General features: G+C 39.7%; 1 protein-coding gene and 1 pseudogene across 1 annotated transcript in view; one reads left to right on the forward strand and one right to left on the reverse strand.

Moving 5' to 3' along the window:
• Positions 1–1,447: 1,447 nt before the first annotated feature.
• Positions 1,448–4,989, reverse strand: LOC137968391 (uncharacterized; annotated as a pseudogene).
• Positions 4,990–5,357: 368 nt separating this feature from the next.
• The window catches only part of LOC137967953 (sacsin-like), a 47,670-nt gene continuing 34,973 nt past the window's right edge, over positions 5,358–18,054 (forward strand). Inside the window, exons 1-3 of the mRNA XM_068814548.1 lie at positions 5,358–8,140; positions 12,547–12,588; positions 16,391–16,494. Of these exons, the coding sequence (XP_068670649.1) occupies positions 12,585–12,588; positions 16,391–16,494 (108 nt within the window). The 5' untranslated portion in view covers positions 5,358–8,140; positions 12,547–12,584. The remainder of the gene's footprint in view (positions 8,141–12,546; positions 12,589–16,390; positions 16,495–18,054) is intronic.

Here is an 18,054-nt window from a genome sequence, read left to right on the forward strand (position 1 = left end):
GGTGACAGAGCATTTCAGATGGCTGCTCCTCTTTTATGGAACAAGTTACCTAGGTTTGCACGGGAAGCAAGGAACTTAGAATCTTTTAAGACTGTAATTAAAACATTTTTATACAAGGAATCATTTCAGTTATCTGAGTAATTTTCTTTTATCCATTAATATTTTAGAAGTTCTTTCTACAGTTGTTTTATTTTAAGTTAGATTTTTAATGTAAATAGTTTGTAAGCTTTATTGAAAGACTTGTACGATTTATAATAAACTGTCAGGTGTAAGTTTAGTTATTAAGTTATACACTCTTTCGAATATTGTATAGAAAAGGCGCAATATAAGTAATAAATTATTATTATTATTATTATTATTATTATTATTATTATAGTAAACAATCTTTGATCACACGGTTTTGAATTTTATCAATCATAAGGGCTTTACCACTCGCCATTGATGTGACTATTTTATTAACTTGTTCGCACTTCACAGCGTTGAAGGTAAACTGCTCTGACAATTGGTATGATCATGAAAAAAGGATTAATCAAGGAGGTTACATCAATCTTAGCTTATCAAATTGAAGTTAATTCAAACAACAAAAGGCGGGGCCTGTAGCTCTTGACAACAATTAACTAACTGCTAATACGTTGATTATCTCTTGATTTGATGCCAGCACGTTTTATCTGATTAAACAGCCACGCAAACAACACGAAGCCTCAAACAACGTTATCATCCGAAACATTGCAAAAAAAGTGACATCAAGTACGCTTTAGTTGTCATGCCCCAGGGAGCTTTCTGGGCTAATCAAAATGCCTTATAGTACACCTTAAGCATGCTATTTTTTCTGAACAGTTTGCAATCATCGATTAGTCTCCGCTCAAAACCAAACCGGGATGTAAAACTGGGGCTTTATTCCCCTTCTCTTTTCGAACAGCCGAGTGGGTTTGTAAACGTCCACTGGAGAAAAATTGTTATCAATAACATGGTCCTTATCCTATAGGTTTTGCCCTTAGTTGTTCTCAGTTTGGTCCAGCGACGTCCCACACGATGGTCCGATGATCCACCCACTGACTCATTAATTCTAGTATATATTCCAGTATTCTCGTCTGCCGGCTGTGGACTGAGCACGCGAGGAGATTGAAGCTCTTTTTTGGAACAATGCCACCAGATGCCTTTATAGCAGTAGCACTCTGAATACGACGAGCAGCTCTTGAGGTCATGGGTCTTCCAACTCCTCTTAAAAGTCGAGGACTTCTACCTTCGCAAAAAAGGAAGGAAAAAAACACATAATTAAGGCAATGCTTCGAACATTGACCAGCAAAAACAACTGGATATAAAAAACCAGGAAAGATTTATTGCTGCTCGACGTTTCGGGGTCATCATGACTCCATTATCAAGAGACTAGTTAAATAGCATGCAAATAAGGAAAGGTACAAGAAAAGCGTAAATTACAATAAACGGCCTAAACAAACACCTTGGCGCGGATGGATCGGTTTGCATGTTCAATGTTGGTTTACGCATGCAAATGTATCGCATTTCTTTAACGAGGCAATCAAATTTGCGCTACATTTCGTGATGATGTGAAATTGCTCAACGAAGCGTTCAGGCATTTCACTATTGTGTTGGACGTTTTAGTGTTTGTAAATCGAAGATGACTTTCTAGTGTGCCCTTCTATGCGCTCGTGTAAGTGACCACGTATATAACTGACATACCCTGCATCACACAGGTTACATTTAAATTCATAGACGAGACATTGCTGGTTGACAATAGGGCGCTTCAACTCATGTAGCTTAAGTTGTTGCTGGAGCTTAGGGCTCACAAACACTGGTTGGACAGTGACGTTAACCTTGGAGCTTAGATTGTTCAGTTGTTGTTTAACATAATTAGCTGAAGACTGGTCCGTAAAGGGTAATACTACTCTCATAGTTTCCGATGGTACATCTGGTGATGGACAGGGCTCCTGAGATGAAATCCTTCTCTCAGCGAACCGCTTGATTGTAGTTTCAACCAGTGGCTTTGGGTATTTCAAGTTATGGAAAACCCCCCCTAAGGTGGTTACATAATATTCCTCCGAGAAGAATAACCAATTAGAAGATAATCGATAAGCGCGATCCAACATGGTGTTAACTAGGCTGAGCTTGTACTTAATGTCAACGTGACTCTGGAAATGCAGAAGGAGACCAGTGTTGGTGCTTTTGATGTACATCTTTCTCTCAATCTTTTGTGCACGGTTAAGTAATTCAGTTCCTAAAAAGGGAAGGGATCCTTCCCGTTCGATTCCCATGGTAAACTTGAGGGAAGGATGGCTACAGTTAAAGGTATCCAGAAATTGGCCAGCGGTCGTCCTATCAGGCATTACGGTCAGGGTGTCATCGACGTACCTCCGGTAATGCCGCGGAAATTGACCATGTTGTTCGAGGTTTTCCTCAATCGAGCACATGAAGACGTTAGCCAGCAACGGGCCAAAGGGAGAGCCCATACTGACTCCATGCGTCCGTTCGTATAAAGCACCGTCAAATTGGAAAAGTTTTTTTTTTGTAGCTGCTCGGAGGAGGTCGATTAAATCCGTTTTAGCGAGGTTTCAGCTGTGTGTCTCGTTGAATCAATCTTGGACAAGGGCTTTTTCCTCCAAGGGTAAATTTGTAAATAATGAGGAGACGTCATAGGAAGCTAAACTTTGGCCGACAGGGGTTTCAACTTGTCATCAAGCCATTTCCATTTCGCTAACAAATAATTGTAGGTGTTAGTAGCAGAGAGTATTGGCCGCACGGCCAACTGTTCTTTATGTGTCTTCGGCAAGCCATACAAGTGTGCGAGTCTGGACCCTTTCGGGTGGAGAGCGTCGGCGATGGATTTCGGTAGAATCGTTCGAACGAGAGTTTCCAACTCCTATTCCTTCTGGAGAAGGGGGTGGTAATGCTTAGGAGGTCGTCCTCTGGTTTTTGGTCTCTCCGAGTTGTGGACGTTGGCCTCCTACGTGCAGGACATTTGTTGTGTAAAATATCTTTCACCAGATCAAATTTCATACACGTTTTCGTACTTTCGCAATAGGTGCACTAAAATAAAAAAAGATAAATTGTAGTGATACCAGTCATAGCATTCAGAGATAAATGAGAAAAAACTGAGTTGATAAAAAGTGAGTTGAACTATTGAAGTTACCACCCTGAAAGGTACCAATGACCGGTGCAAGCACGAGTAGCATTGTTGCCCTCTGAAAAAAAAAAAAAAAAGATAGGACATCCCTTGGAGTTTTGTTCACATGTCCGATACCAGCTCCTCGGGTGGTCATGCATAATTCCTCAACATGAAAGACCACGGACACCTCCTGACATTTACACGATATAATATCCCTTGCCACACACGAATTCCTTACCACTAAATAACAGAGCGTTGACGATCTACTCCATTTAGGTCAAAGCAATTGTTCAAACACGGTAAGGTTTAATTCATTGTTTTTTTGGTTTATTGGTTTATTGTTTTTTTTTCCGAGTCCTTTTTGGTCAACGTTTTTATGAGGCGTCCAAGGCCCTTTTTAAAGAGTTATGAATTCTCGTCCGCAGACCCCGCCATTCTTGCTTTCGCCTTTGATACTAATTAACGGTATAAGGCTGGTTGTGGTCCTCGAATGAAAATGTTATTCAAAAGGGTCTTTTGTCGCAAGTACTTACTTCTAAAATGACAATCAGTTCTTACTCCCTCTTTGATGCAGTCATCACATGTCGCATTGCTTGTCTGCCTGCAATGCTTTTCTGTCGGAAAATAAACTCTCCCAGGAACTCATCAAGGAGAGCCTCTATCTCCACTAATTCCTGGAGTCGGCCCTTTCCCGAGTAAATTTATTTATAGGAACAAGTTTACCCCTCGAAAAGTAACATATACTTTCCTTGACGCCGAAATAGCTTTGTTTGTCTTGACTGGCTTTTACAACAATGGGCATGATGAATCTCCCAAAGGAGGCGTTCTATAGATAAATCTGCTCGGGAGATAAAAAAACAACTCAAAAACCGCGGTAAGAAACAAAGTAAGGCATATATTTATATCTTTACGTTTCGAATGCGTTTTACTATTTTTGTTACCGCTGTTTGTGTGTTGTTTTTTATCAAACTTAAATGGCCAAAGAACAAGAAATATCTACGATATTATACTCGGGAGATGATTGACTCCTGGGCAAAGTATAGGAGATAGAGGCTCCATTTGATATCGATTGATGAATTCCTGACTCTCTTGATCACTTTTTTTCGTCGATTCGTACATGGTCCATTTCCTAATAGAAGCCGGAATACCCACTCCATCAAAACACTTACAGAAAGCGGAAGCATTGAGCAAATAAAATGATTGCTGTATTGAAGCCATGTTTATTTTTTTTGCAATCCCCTCCCGCGCGCTGCATTGCGTTAGCAAGACCGCTCGCGAAAACTGCGTTCGGCCACCTTAACTTGCCACGAATTCAGTACTGTCATCCTTACTGCCGATGCAACATTGATTTAGATGGCGGTGTTCGAGATATTTCATATGCTATGACGAGCTGTATTAAAACAATCATTATTCCATTCTTTGTGTCCGAGAAGTTCTACATGTATCTCCAAAGACGGAGAAAACACAACACTAAGGAGAGTTTTCTCTTCTGTAGCCTCCTTGAGTTCGCTCAGAGTTTGCCAACGTCGCGTTCTCTTTGACCGTAAAAAATGTTAAGTTCCCAAGGTTATTCTGCTAATGGCCGTTTTATACTAGAGGCGCAAAGTGCGTCTGGGCGACCTTGGACAATTCATTTTAATGGGTCAGTTTTAGTTCATCATTTAATTCGTCCTGTATAAAGACAGGCAAGAGACTCATTATTCGTCTAGACGATGTAAATCGTTTGGTGCGTCTTTGAATTAAGAAGCACTTAACGATTTAGTTCGTCCAGACGTATAACGTGTCTCTCGCCCGTCTTTACACACCTTTATACATGACGAACTAAAAGACGTATTAAATTTAAATTGCCCAAAGTTGTCGACACGCATTATGCGTCTCTAGAATAAAAACAGCCATTATCAGGGCGCAGTACTTCTACCTTTCACTGCATGAAAGGAGACCAATATTGCCGAACAAATGCTGCATGGAAGCCAATCCACTCATAACCTTCTGTGCTGCTGGCAAAAGCAAATCACCTCTTCACTGCTTTATAGACAATGCGTTAGTATCGTAAGTTAAAGGGAGAGTTTCACGTCTCTGCGCATGGGCAAACTGTCGAGTCAGCCCATTTAATTCCATTGTTATTGAAACAACCGAAAGCACTGATGCAGGAAACGGAAACAATCCCATAGTAATAGATTACTCATTGGAATTATTTTTGTAATCATTTCCTTTGTGTTATGAACCTACAGCATGCGAATAGATTACTCGTGCGTTATGATAACTCGTGCGTAGAATAAATTTTCGAGCCGTACAATAAATTCGAGATCAAAACTAAATTCGATATTTTCTGTGTAAACCCGCAGTGTCTTCCACCAAATTTGGGCCTTAGTCATTCAGTGTATTTGCTTTAATACTCTCTGTGTTTAATTAACATCATCTGGTTCAGTAAGAAAGTATCTGAAACCGTAAAATTTACAACTGCTAGCACTGACTAAAGCTTGGACATGCGCAAAACCGTGAAACTGTCCTATTAAGCAATCGATCTCTAATTGCACTTGGAAAGTTTGGGAGCAGTCCACGGAAATTATTAAGCCGCTAGACTTGGTTTCGGCTGCGCTCCTCCAGCAGCTATGTCGCTTCTCGTGCGCTCTCCAACTTTAAATCTAACTTCACCCGGAAGTGTTTTATCATAGTCCGATATCTAATGCAAGAACCATACAACTAATGCAACGACTGCCTTCTCAAGGAAAACTCTTCTAATAAAAATCATGCAAATTGCCGCAAAATTAGAAGCCACATAAGAAGATTTATGATTCGAATTTACGGACGTCCTGCCGTCCTTAATGGCCTTATTTTCTATTGAATAATATAATTGAATGATATAAATAAAACTTTTTGCAATAGTGGCAAAAGTTAGAAATCCGTCTCTTTTTAGCGGCGTTACAGCGGTTCCAAGTCGGGCAAAATCCCATACATTCACTGTAATTTTAGCCCTAGAGATTCGGTTTACTCTTAATTTTGGTACTATACATTACACCCGGTAGAACCTTATACCTTAGTGGCTGCGAATCTTATCCCTTTGTCGAGTGGTCAACCAGCAGTCACCAAAAGAATTAATTATTATTCAAAGAACGTTTGTTTTACGAAAATACCAGCTTGAACATTATGATATGATATCAGAAATTGAAAAACATGTACGGCCAATATCAAAACCAAGATCGAAGGATTCTTTGCGCAGATTATCATTGTTACACTTTTCATTTAGAAATTTACCACACGCGAGGAAGGGAACGCCTGCAAGGAAGGACGCTATTGTCAAACTCTAAACATGTCGTTGAAAGATTGCTCCTTTTTCGGGCGACCGCATTTTGTTTCTCTCTACTCCACGAGATTTTTTGGGAAAAAGTTGCCGTAAACAACATTCCTGAGTGGAACCATTTTAACTTTAGAGATTTGGCAGCTGCTTTATGTATGCATACTAATTCAAACAATGGGTGGTTTGCAACCAATCTCTAGAGACAAAGATAACAATGCCACAATGTACAATTGCTGGTGGACGAAAAAAAGGAGCTAATGAGAGATCTTTGGTTTTCGTCCACCAACATGGCGGCCATCATGCAACGTGAAAACAACCCATCGCGTCCTTGCAAGCATTCCCTCCCCTTCTTCCTCGCGCGAACTCCTCGTTTTCCCGCCGGTTCTCCCTTCCCTACCCCTTTGAAGGCCTGCCACGCAGGCTAATTGGGTATGTTTAGCGGGTACGTAATAGCCATAGGCTAATGAACTTAGACCACACCACAACACGGGGAACTTCATGCCCTGCTCTTTTCGATCAGTGTGTGGGATCTTTTACGTCCCACAGAACTTTTTTGAACAAGGATTTTGACACGGGGCCGTATGGTTTGTAGTCCTTATCCGAAAAGACTTAAAAGTCTAGCCATTTGCGGCTGTAATTACAAAGGCAGCACTTTCTCATTGGCTATTTTAGTGTTGGTCAGGAAGGAGTCGAATTCACGACCTTCCGCATGGAGGCGCGATGCTCAACCAACTGAGCCACCGGTGCGCGGTCGGGACAGAGCAAACAAATTAAGATCCTCGCAATTTCTCCTTCCCTACCAATTGAATGATCCTGTGGATGTTTTATGTCAAAGGCGAGCACTTAAGGTTGAGATATTGGAATCCATGTTTTATAGCCACAGTTGAATTATTAAGTTTTGGCTTAAATCACACGTTTGCCCTCTCGGGTTTTTTTTCATGATTAGAGGTGCTCCGTCAATCTTTTTTTTTAGGTCAATCATTCAGTCATTTAAAACTCTGGAAAGTAGTTTCGCACGTTCAAACATGTGAATAATAAGGTTTTCACCTCAAAGGAAATATCATAATAAAAGAGTGTTTTCACTCACGTGATCAGTTACCTTGTTTTTCCACAGAAACAAAAAAATTGTTTGTATGATAATAGGCCGCCGTTCCTTTGTTTAGGGACACCAACATGGCTGCCGTGACGTCACGTGAAAACACTCTATAAATGATTGTAATCGCATCATTAAATAAGGGAAGGTTTTGTAATGGGACAGTATTATTGTTGTGTTTGTCACGTTTTTTTGTGCAAGTTATGTGTTATGTGTTAATAAAGAAAAGTGTAGACCGAAATATCCTCGCTCAGCCTCGTTCCCAGGGCTTTTGAATGACGTACCTCGCTGGTCCGCTGGAAGACTTGCCTGTTACGGGCTTTGGAATAACTTTCACTTGGATTTCGTTACCCCAAAAAAAAAAAAAAAAAAAAAAAAAAAAAAAAAAAGAGAGAGAGAGAGAGAATTTTCAAAGATAGACTGTTTTAGACGCAACCAATATTTTTTTTCCGGGATGTCATCCCAGATAAGGGTTCAGGGTATTGTCTTATTTACCCTCAACCGAAATGTCTTATCACATGACTTTAAGCGCCGGTCACGTGAACTTATCTGATATTTCTGGGAAAGTAGAATGTCGCTTTCCATCGGTGAGAGAACAAGACTATTTTCTGCAGGCCCCAGGGAAAAGGTAAGAATGCATCCTAGAAAGCTATACCGACGAAAGAAAGGTCGAGAAGGTTGAGAATTTGTGCACGAGTGATGCGCGTATATTCACTAATTCTTTTACAATTCGTTGGCAATGGCCGTAAGCCGTTCTTGTCGGCATTTTGCACTCACTTGTTCACTCGGAGACGAAATCTCTATTCATACGCGAAGGTTGGCACTTGAAAAAATCTGTTAAAGTTTGCAATCGTACACACGCTCGATAAATTTACAAGCACCTTTTAAGTAAAGGATCCGGTGGCCCTTGTTAGGTAACAGTGGAATCTTTCAGGGTTGCTCGATCTGCTTTTGGCGAAGTATTCGAGCTATCTGCGAGCAACTAGTGAATCGCAGCCTTGTCTTTGCTTGTGTAAGTATTCGTTTTGGAGCAGCATTGACCGCGAAAGCACCTAAACAAGGCTTCTTTCGCAATACGAAGCCACCACGCGAGACCTTTGAGCTGATTACCATGTCTGGTTAATGTATTTTCGAGAAAACCGATTCCATTGTATTGCGCAGGATGGTTGTCAGTGATCTTTGAAAAGAGAACCATTCAGAGCACATTTCCGAGAAACACATGTTTTGGTTGGCGTCCTTGCAAAGAATTTCTCGGAAAAAACTTTGTTGTTCAGGCCTCGCCGGGTTGTTCAAACGGTGGATAACGGCATCCACCGGATAAATCACTATCCAGTGGAACAACACTAGCAAAACCAATTTGAGTTAACCAGTCGTTAGCGCTATCCACTCGGCGTCGAACACCTGGGGCCTGGCTAATACCGAGAAATTAGAGTACAGCACATGTGCATGTGAAGGTTATCTTACGCTTTGCTATTAGGGGTACGGCAGAAGGCAATGTGCAATTGAAGCAAAACTGCGAAGAGTTATTCATCTCGAAAATTAAAACTCGATAAGTGGAAAAGATCACGAATTTTCCGTGAAAAGTCTAGAATAAGAGTCGAGTAAACACGAGCACACTATGTACTTTACAAACGTACAAACACGCTCTGTGAAATTAATTAATGCTATCAGTTTATTGAGTCGAAAACAAACGAGTTCTGTGATTCAAAGTAAAACTTAGAGTCGATTTTCCGATGTAGAATTAAGTGAAATTTTAAAAATTATTTGGTGGACCTACACGGTAGGATCATTTTCAGATGCTTTGAGGGGAATATCTTCTCTTTCTCTCCAAGTGCTTTTCAATTTATGTATGTGACTTGTCTTTTTACGGTTGACTTAAAGGTCCTAAAGGAGATGATAAATACAGAATAAAATTTGCCTTTGACAATAAACATTAAAAGAAACTTAAAGAACACAAGCTTTCAACTAAAAATTTACGCAGTTGACCTTTAGTTATTATTATGAATGCAGGAAACTCGTCGGCCGGCCAGTGATTTCTCGGAATTAGCTTTGACAACAGCTGCTACATTCCGAGAAATCAAATGACTCAATATGCACCAGTACTTGTTTTCTCGGAAATGCGAAATGACACACAGGCAACCAGCTTAAGCTCTGGTACTTCAGCAGTTTACTTGGTTTTATTTGTTGAATTGTTTTTTAGGATAATCTTTTACAATTCTCCTCTTTTTTTAGCCTGCGAACGCAGACGTATTTACGACCGCCGGAAATACGTCTGCGTTCGCAGTCTACACTTTTTTATGCTGCCTGAAAAGTTACATATATTCTTATATTGTCGCCTTCATTTTGCTTGTCTTATACGGATCACGGTCATTAATTAATTAATTAAAACTATTTTTCCACACAGTACTTTCCAGATATGGCCGCGCGAAGCCAGCCATCACCAAAAAATGTTTTTTTTTTTCTCGAAAAGTACTTTCAGTCAGGGGGAAAGAAATACATCATTTTAAAGCTACGAAAATAAGCTTTCCAAAAAATCAGTTTTTTCGCCAAAAACCACCCAAATTTTCGACGGAAAATTCATCCCAGAGGATACAACTATTCACTGGACATGTTATTAACGGTAAATATATTCGAGCGAAAGCGAAAACAAGCGAATATTTTGAGGGAAAACACAATTCTGTGAGATGAAAGGACCAGTGGAGAACTGAGACACGCAATTGTATCGCTACGAAAATAATCTTACCTTTTCAGCGATTTTAACGCTTGAAATTCCATCCAATGCACAAATTTATCCTTTTTGTCCTTTCCGAAGCCTGTAGTGTAATTTTTTGGCTGAAAAACTTTAGTAAAACCTACCGCTCCGCGATCGGTTGAAAATTTCGCCTTCGCATCGACTAAAATTGCCTGAGTCGCAAAGTCCGTAATTTAGGCGCCATGAAAGCTAGAAAGCCGAGATTTTCAGGGAACCTGGGGCTATTTCTCCCCAGTGAACAAGCCAAATTTCATCGCGATCGGTGAAAATGGCGGCGCGGCGAACTACGAATCCTGCAAAAAATGATTCAATTTAAAATCCGTTTGAGGCCCCCCTGTGGAAAGCTTTTTGCGTGTAGAGTAAAGCATGTCGGGCTGCGGTAGACGGTCTTCTGTGTCCGTATAACTGGAAGTGGGTCATCCATGCATCACTGATTAAATGACACCTAATTCGATGTTTTTTTTAACCAAAATAAGAAATTCGACTCTCTAGAAAAAGAGATCAAACCAGGGTCAGTTGCATTGGTGTCGTAGGTGGGGCTTCTAATAATACTAAGAAGATAAAATTTAACCGTTATGAAATGCTTGGATTTTGATATTGTTGATCCAGCGATTTTGAGAATTAAGCAAATACAAAAGGACGCATGCAAAAGGGTGGCTAAAATTGAACTTAAAGAACCTCCACTAAAACAACAAAAGAACTTTAAACCACAGAACATAATGTTAACAATCAAAATTGTTCAAACGTTTTCCAATTAAAGCGTTTGTATCCGAAAAAAATGAATTTCGAAAACGCTTGTTTTCGATTTCAAATTTCCCGGGTGCTGTCATCTTTGATAAATGTGACGTGTTTTGGTGGCCCTATTGTCCTGACACAAGGAGCGTTTGTTCTGGAACAGTTGGCCTTTCTGAAATTCAGCAGGGAACTGGGGCGAGTTTCAAACTTAACCTAATCGATAAACTGACACCACCACGTGAAAGATCATGTTAACATTGGTCATTTGACCGAGTATAATCCTTGTAGGGTGAACAAAGACCAAGTTATGGACCTTGAAACATGGTTCAAAATCCATACAGGCGTCTCTAATTTTGATACAACGTCCCCCAAAACCATATAAACTCTTAAAATTTTTATGATTTCCGTGATACTATGATTTCAGCGATTTTTATCGCAGATTCTTTCAAATTGTAGGTACTTGACGGGATTTTACAGTTGTCACCGTGAAACTGATAAAAACAAAATTAGAGTTTATATGGTTTTGGGGGACGCTTTTTCAAAATTAGAGACGTTTGTATGGATTTTGAACCGTATTTCAAGGTTCATAACTTGGCCTCCTTTCACCCAGAAAGCATCATACTTGGTCATCTTAACATGATCTTTTCGTGTGTCAGTTTATCGAGTAGTTAAAATTTGAAACTCGCCCCAGTTCCCAGCTGAATTTCGGAAAGGCCAATAGGGCAACCACGATACATCACAATTATTCAAGATGGCGGCGCCCGGGAAATTTGAAAGCCAAAACAAGCGTTTTTCAAATTTTTGTTTTTCGAATATAAACGCTTTTATTTGATGAAGTTTGAACAATTTTAATTGTAAACATTATGTTCTGTGGTTTAAAGTTATTTTGTTGTTTTAGTGGAGGTTCCCTTTAAATTGTGTATACTCAACAGACATTTTGAGTAGTTAAGTTTATGTTTAGCTTGACTTGGTTGCAGTTTTCGGTCGCTGAATTCGTATGTGTAATCGCATGGGCACATTGCTTAATTACTTAATGAAAAGATTATTTGAGGGGACAGGACTGAGTTTCTCAATGCCACGAAACATTCTTTTCTTCAAAAAGGCATGGTGGATTTTTTCCATCCTCAGTAATCTAGTGCTAATTTATAAATATCTTTTTTATACTTTTAAATATATAACAAGGGAAAAGCTCTTTTCTGAGATTAGCTTTTCGGGTCTATTTTCTGCTCCATGGTTACTTTCGCATCTAGGCGTGTCTTGCAACAAATTTGCCCGTTCGTGTCTTGGAAACATGCGAGCACGTTAAGGGCTTTATATTGTTGCGGCTAAGTTGCAATCGAAAATAAATATGAGGATCCATTTCGAAACATCATTGCGTTCAAGATCTTGTAAATGTGTCCTTTTCTCATAAAACAACAAGACTCCAGAGAGAATTGGGTCTCTTTCATCCGTGTTTATCAATATCTTAGGCATTTGTATGATAATTAACAGAACACCTAAATGGCAATGTGAGTGAAGCTAAATTTTAAACTGCTTTTTTTTAATAGATGAGCTATTTGTGAAAGCAGTTCAGAAGGTAGCTAAAATGGGTAAGTTCATTCAAAGCAATGGTACTCTAGCTTTTAATTTGCTTTTAAACTGAATTAACTTTCAGCTTGGAGTTGAAGTACCTATTTAACCCACTGAATCCATCCAAGCGTGAGCCTCATCGACCACTTAGTTCCTTTTGAAAGAAATATCTATATCAAAAGTGCGGGCTATAGATGAAAGAGAAAAATGACCCTCGCTTTATTGCTTATCTGGACAATTTAAGCAATTGTTTCTTAAGCTCTCGGTAAAGGAAAATGAGGTGTCTGCGGAAAAATGAAATTGTCGCGCCCGCGGCTATTTTTTGTATAGGGTCAAACTATATATCATATTAAAGCTAATAGATTCAATTATTTGAATAAATTTTAGTTTGTAGCCTCAAACTCAGAACGACCCATTCTGCTGGAGAAGCTCCTGCCCCTTCACTTTATTACGAAAGTAACTGCACTTTTTTGCATCTTAGTCACAGATGAATGCACTCCAATAGCGTGTGTGGAATTTTTCATTTGTTAAGAATTTAAGGAAATATCGCGCACCAGCACAGGAATAAATAGCATCCCATAATGCATAGCGATTCCTTTTATATTATCATCTGAAATCGTGACGTAATCAGTATCTTCCAGCCACAACTCAGAGGTGAGCAGTGATGGAGACTACCATGGTCTACCATGTTGTGTTTACAAACAGACCTTGGTGTCAAGTCTTCGGCTCTTACGAAGCATTGCAAGTCGAAAGAAACATTGGTGTCAAGTTGAATGATTTTACGTGTGCTGCGTTGAAATTTAGGGAAGCTCATATGAGCTACATCGAGTGCTTGAGCGAACGGCGACCATGCGTAATGCACCTATCAATGTTAAGCCCCAGGGTGGGGGGGGGGGGGGGACAGGTTGACCCAGGGAAATTTGACGTTGAAGCTAGCGCCAAATTTCCCACCCCCGGGCACCTACAGACCGTCAAATTCCCCACCCCTGGGTACCTTCTGATCATCACATTCCTGCCCTGGAGTAACCTTTTTTCATTAGATTCACATTTAACAGCTGATGGAAATTTGTTGTGTAACACGAAACCTTTCCGCTGCTTACGGTGCTGAACAAGAACCTAAAATTAAGCAAAACAATAATATTGTGAACAATATGGTTATTTCTTAGCCTTGTAAATAGTTCTTTTACTATTTACAGGCTTTCGAATCAATCAAGCGTGCACAATGATAGAGTGGAAAGTTCATGAATACGTAGAAGAGTACAAAAGAAATTACGAAAAAAAAAAAAAACATTCTTGTGCTTCTGAACACTCCAGCAAAGATGGAAAAAAGTGATGGTCCATATTTGCAAAAAAGCAAAACAAACTCGCTTTCCTTTCTTTCACCCAAAGGTATCTAAAGAAATCAGGAAAACCAGAGAATTCACGTCAAAACTACGATTGTGGATAACCTATCTCCAGGTTCTCTTGGTGTTCCAAGATGGCGGGCAATGTCAAATTCCCGACCCAGGGGACATACTGTACGTGTCAAAATCCATACCCAGGGAAAGGTTCTCTGAGTCAATTTCCCGTGGGTAACCCGCCACCCCCTCCCCCACCCTGGCGCTTAACATTGATAGGTGCATAATACCCGATGTTGTTAAGAGTCGATCTGTGGATGTGTACGTCTCCATTTCTGGTTCGAATTAACTATTCCTTCGTTAAACACAGGAAATGAAAGAAAAGTGAATTAAATCTGAAATCCGCGTTTGTGCGATCGCTTTCAAATGCAATAATCAAAAACCTCCGTTCACAAGTGCCACCTGCGGGCTCATTAGACTGGCGTATTTTGATAATGTCTTCGACTCCCAAATTATGGGAAAATGTGGGTACTTCTGGGTACTTCGCTCAAAATATCGTTTCGCCATCGATCTGCATGAGTGAAGTCCATATTTGGCAAAAACTATAATCCGCAACTGTGTAAATAACTTTATTCGTGACCTCTCTTCGGGTCAGTAATCATAGTGTGGAACAACCACATTTTGAATTATCAGAATATGAATAGTCTTCCATGAGTCTTGATGAGTAAATATCAGAATTTAAGTGATGAAGTATTGACAGGTACAAATCACTCACCATTATAATCGAAAAAACCTACGAAATAATCACGAAGAAGATCGTGTATTTCATCAACAGAGCACGCCATTTTGTTATTCCCCTTGGGACGAGATGCCGAAAACACGTCTTGGATACTATTCACTCCTCCTTTGATCGCGCATCAAAGTCGAAACTCTCACTTCATACTTAATTCGAACAGAAAAAGTGCCATAAAATTAGTCTCCAAAGACAAACGAAAAATTCCTCACGCTGTATCTCGGGCAGTACAATCGACTATTAGAACAGAAAATTTGGAAGCAATATCTTAAAACCCGTCGGGACAGGAGGTCCGAGAAGTTGTAATTTTGGCGTCAAAATAAACTCGCAGAAAATTCGAGCTTGAAGATTTCGCGTGCAGTAACTCCGCTCCCTAATTGAAAGCAAATTATACTGAGCCAATCAGCGTTCGGGCACGTGCTAAGGTAGCAGACCGCGCGTGAAGCCTGTCAATTGACACCCAGTCATTTCACGTGTGGTTGACATGATAGGTCAATTATTTTTCGCACGCAGATTGTGGCGGGAAACAAAGAAAAGCGATTTTAGCGGTTTTAAAATTGATTTTTCACATTTTTTTTCGGGCAAATATATTCCACAGCCGACCGATTCAAGATTTGCAAAAACCAAACAAATGAGCGAGACGCCCCAATTTACCTTACCGAGATCTTAAGCATGGTTTTCACCAGCGACGCAAGCACAAGTACAAGCATAAACGCAAACACAAGAGGTTCGTGTCAAGTGAAAATGAACGATAACGCCAGCACAAGCACACGACACAGAGACAAATTAAAGATTTACTAGTTCCATGTTCTGTCTTACAACGCGGCACTGCGAGTGGAATCTGGAACGGGCCTTTTTCATTGGACGAACATTACAGCTCGCGTTGTGCTTACGTCCCGTTTTCACGAAACGCAAGCGAACGCAAGCAGAAGCGAAAGCACAAGGAAAAGGAAAAATTTTGATCCTTGCGCTGGTGCTTATGCTTGCGTGAGGCCATTTTTCACGGTGAAATAAGCGATCTCTTGCTTGCGTTTATGCTTGCACTAGTGAAAACCAGGCTTTATAGACACCTGAAAAATTCAGGCGGTTCCAACGTGATTCGAACCCATGACATTGACATTTGTGATGTCAGTGCAATGCTCTACCAACTGAGGTATGAAGCCACGTAGTTGGAAGCAGGTCAATTTGTTGAGCTCATTTGTTCTCGTGAAAAAGGACTAGATAAAAGAAATGCATACATTCAAAGTGCGGGCTATACACGAATGAGAGAAATGATCCTAGTTCCTTTTGCTCTTATACAGGTTTTAAGATATTTGATTTGTCCTTTGCCTTTAGTATTAGTATATTTAGTATATACTAGTATATTTAGTATTAGTATATTATTACTATATTATGTATATTATTATTATTATTATTATTATTTTTATATTATTATTATTTATATTATTAGTATATTAGTATTTGCCTTTAGTATTAGTATGTCCTCTGTGTTGAAATTCAAGAATTGGCGGAGGTTTATCTCCTTATGTACTTTTTGTAAGTGCGGCTGACTTTTCATTGCAATTCTGCATTTCTTGACCCTCACACTGTTCACAACTTTTTTTGCCGTTCTTCTTTCTTATGGATTAATGTCCAATAATTACAGCATCAAGTTTAATCTAACAGAGGATTTTACTTGTCTTTTTATTCCAGCTGACAACGACGACGATGATGGGTTTAATTTGATTCAGCCCTCACTCATAAAACAGTTGAAGACCATCCTAGATCAGTACCCAGATGATGGTCAAATTCTGAAGGTACTATGCTAGATTTACTGCTCCTGTTAAAACAGCCTGTAGCTATCAGTGGCTTAAAATCACTTTGTCTCGGTCATATTGAGGATCACTGGTTTGTCAGCGTAAGCTGTTATGTGTACACCCTCTGTCAATAAAGTTGATGATGATGATGATTATTATTATTATTATTATTATTATTATTGTTATTATTATTATTATTATTATTATTGTTATTATTATTATAACAATAAAAAAGGAAATTACTGTTGTCGGTTTTGGTAATGATGACATTAGTATTTGCCAAATACATTCGTTATTCAATTTTCGACCTCGGATATTGCGTTTCGAGTCTTCTGATTGGTCTACTCAATCTCGGTTATCATCCTATATACCATATGACCTAATATGGAAACTGATTGCGTCAAGTGTTGCCAAGCTGAAAAATTTGTGCTGGAAGCGAAATTTCCTGGGACACATGGCAAAGTGTCCAAGCACATTAGCCTCCATTTCATGCTAGATCAAGTCCAGGCGTGAGAATTTGAAAATGGGCTCTTCGCTTACCATTGTCCAATCTATTAGTGAGATAGCGTTTTATCACTTCCCATTTTCCGGGGTAACAACACCCCAACGAACTAAAGGCTGGACATAACAAAATATTCTCGCTATGCTTCACCCGAGGATAAAAAGCGAGAAAATCACGCACCATGATAAAACCAAACCACCCTAGGCCTAGGGGACGAAGTCTTCCTTGTCTTTGTGAAGGGCGAGTCGGCTCTTTAAAGTGTGTTTGCGTAACACCTGACTGGCAAAGTTTTAGCTTTGATTTCATTGAAAGGCTGTTTACTTTTAGTGTAAGTTTTGGATTTCAAGGTCCGCCATCACTCACGTTCAAAACTGACCGCTTATTATAAAATGTCAGCGTGTAAATGCAACTCATTATATATGCAAAACACATGAAAGCGCCTTTTTACTGTCAACAAGCATCGAAGTCTTTCTCTTCGCCGCTCATTTGTAGCTAGTCGCTTAAATGTCAGAGACCACCACATCGTCGTTTGTTGATAAACGTTTCCTGTCTTTGCTCTAAAATATGTATTTGAATATTTTGAAGAAAAAGCTGCCTTTAGATGAGAGGAACTGCACAGGTTGTGTTTATTTGTTGCACGAATTATAAAACCGCAAGCGGTGAGTAAAACAAGGATGATCTTTTTCTCTTGTTACCGTCTTTCGACTTCAAAGTCGTCTCTTAGAAATAAACGCACTATCTTTTTTCTTTGAAATGGCAGGTGTGAGCGCTTGTACGGCCGACAGTTTCCGGTCACACTTCACTGAATTCCTGGCACGATATTTGTGTTAGCTTCGGGAGCCGTATAGAGTCTAAAAGCAAAAAGTTAAAAATCTGTTAAAATATCTGGGTTTGAGAAATACTGCGCATGTCATCGCATGACAGTGCCCCTTTAAAGTTAAGTCCCGTTGAAACGGTCTCAACATTTGCTTTAACATGCGTTTAACACTTTTTGGGGGTTTTCCTCGGTGTAAAAACCTGTGAAACTTTTTCTTTGTTTTTTAAGCTCGTGGTGGGGT

The sequence above is a fragment of the Montipora foliosa genome, chromosome 8, assembly GCF_036669935.1.
Source record: "Montipora foliosa isolate CH-2021 chromosome 8, ASM3666993v2, whole genome shotgun sequence".
NCBI classification, from domain to species: domain Eukaryota; kingdom Metazoa; phylum Cnidaria; class Anthozoa; order Scleractinia; family Acroporidae; genus Montipora; species Montipora foliosa.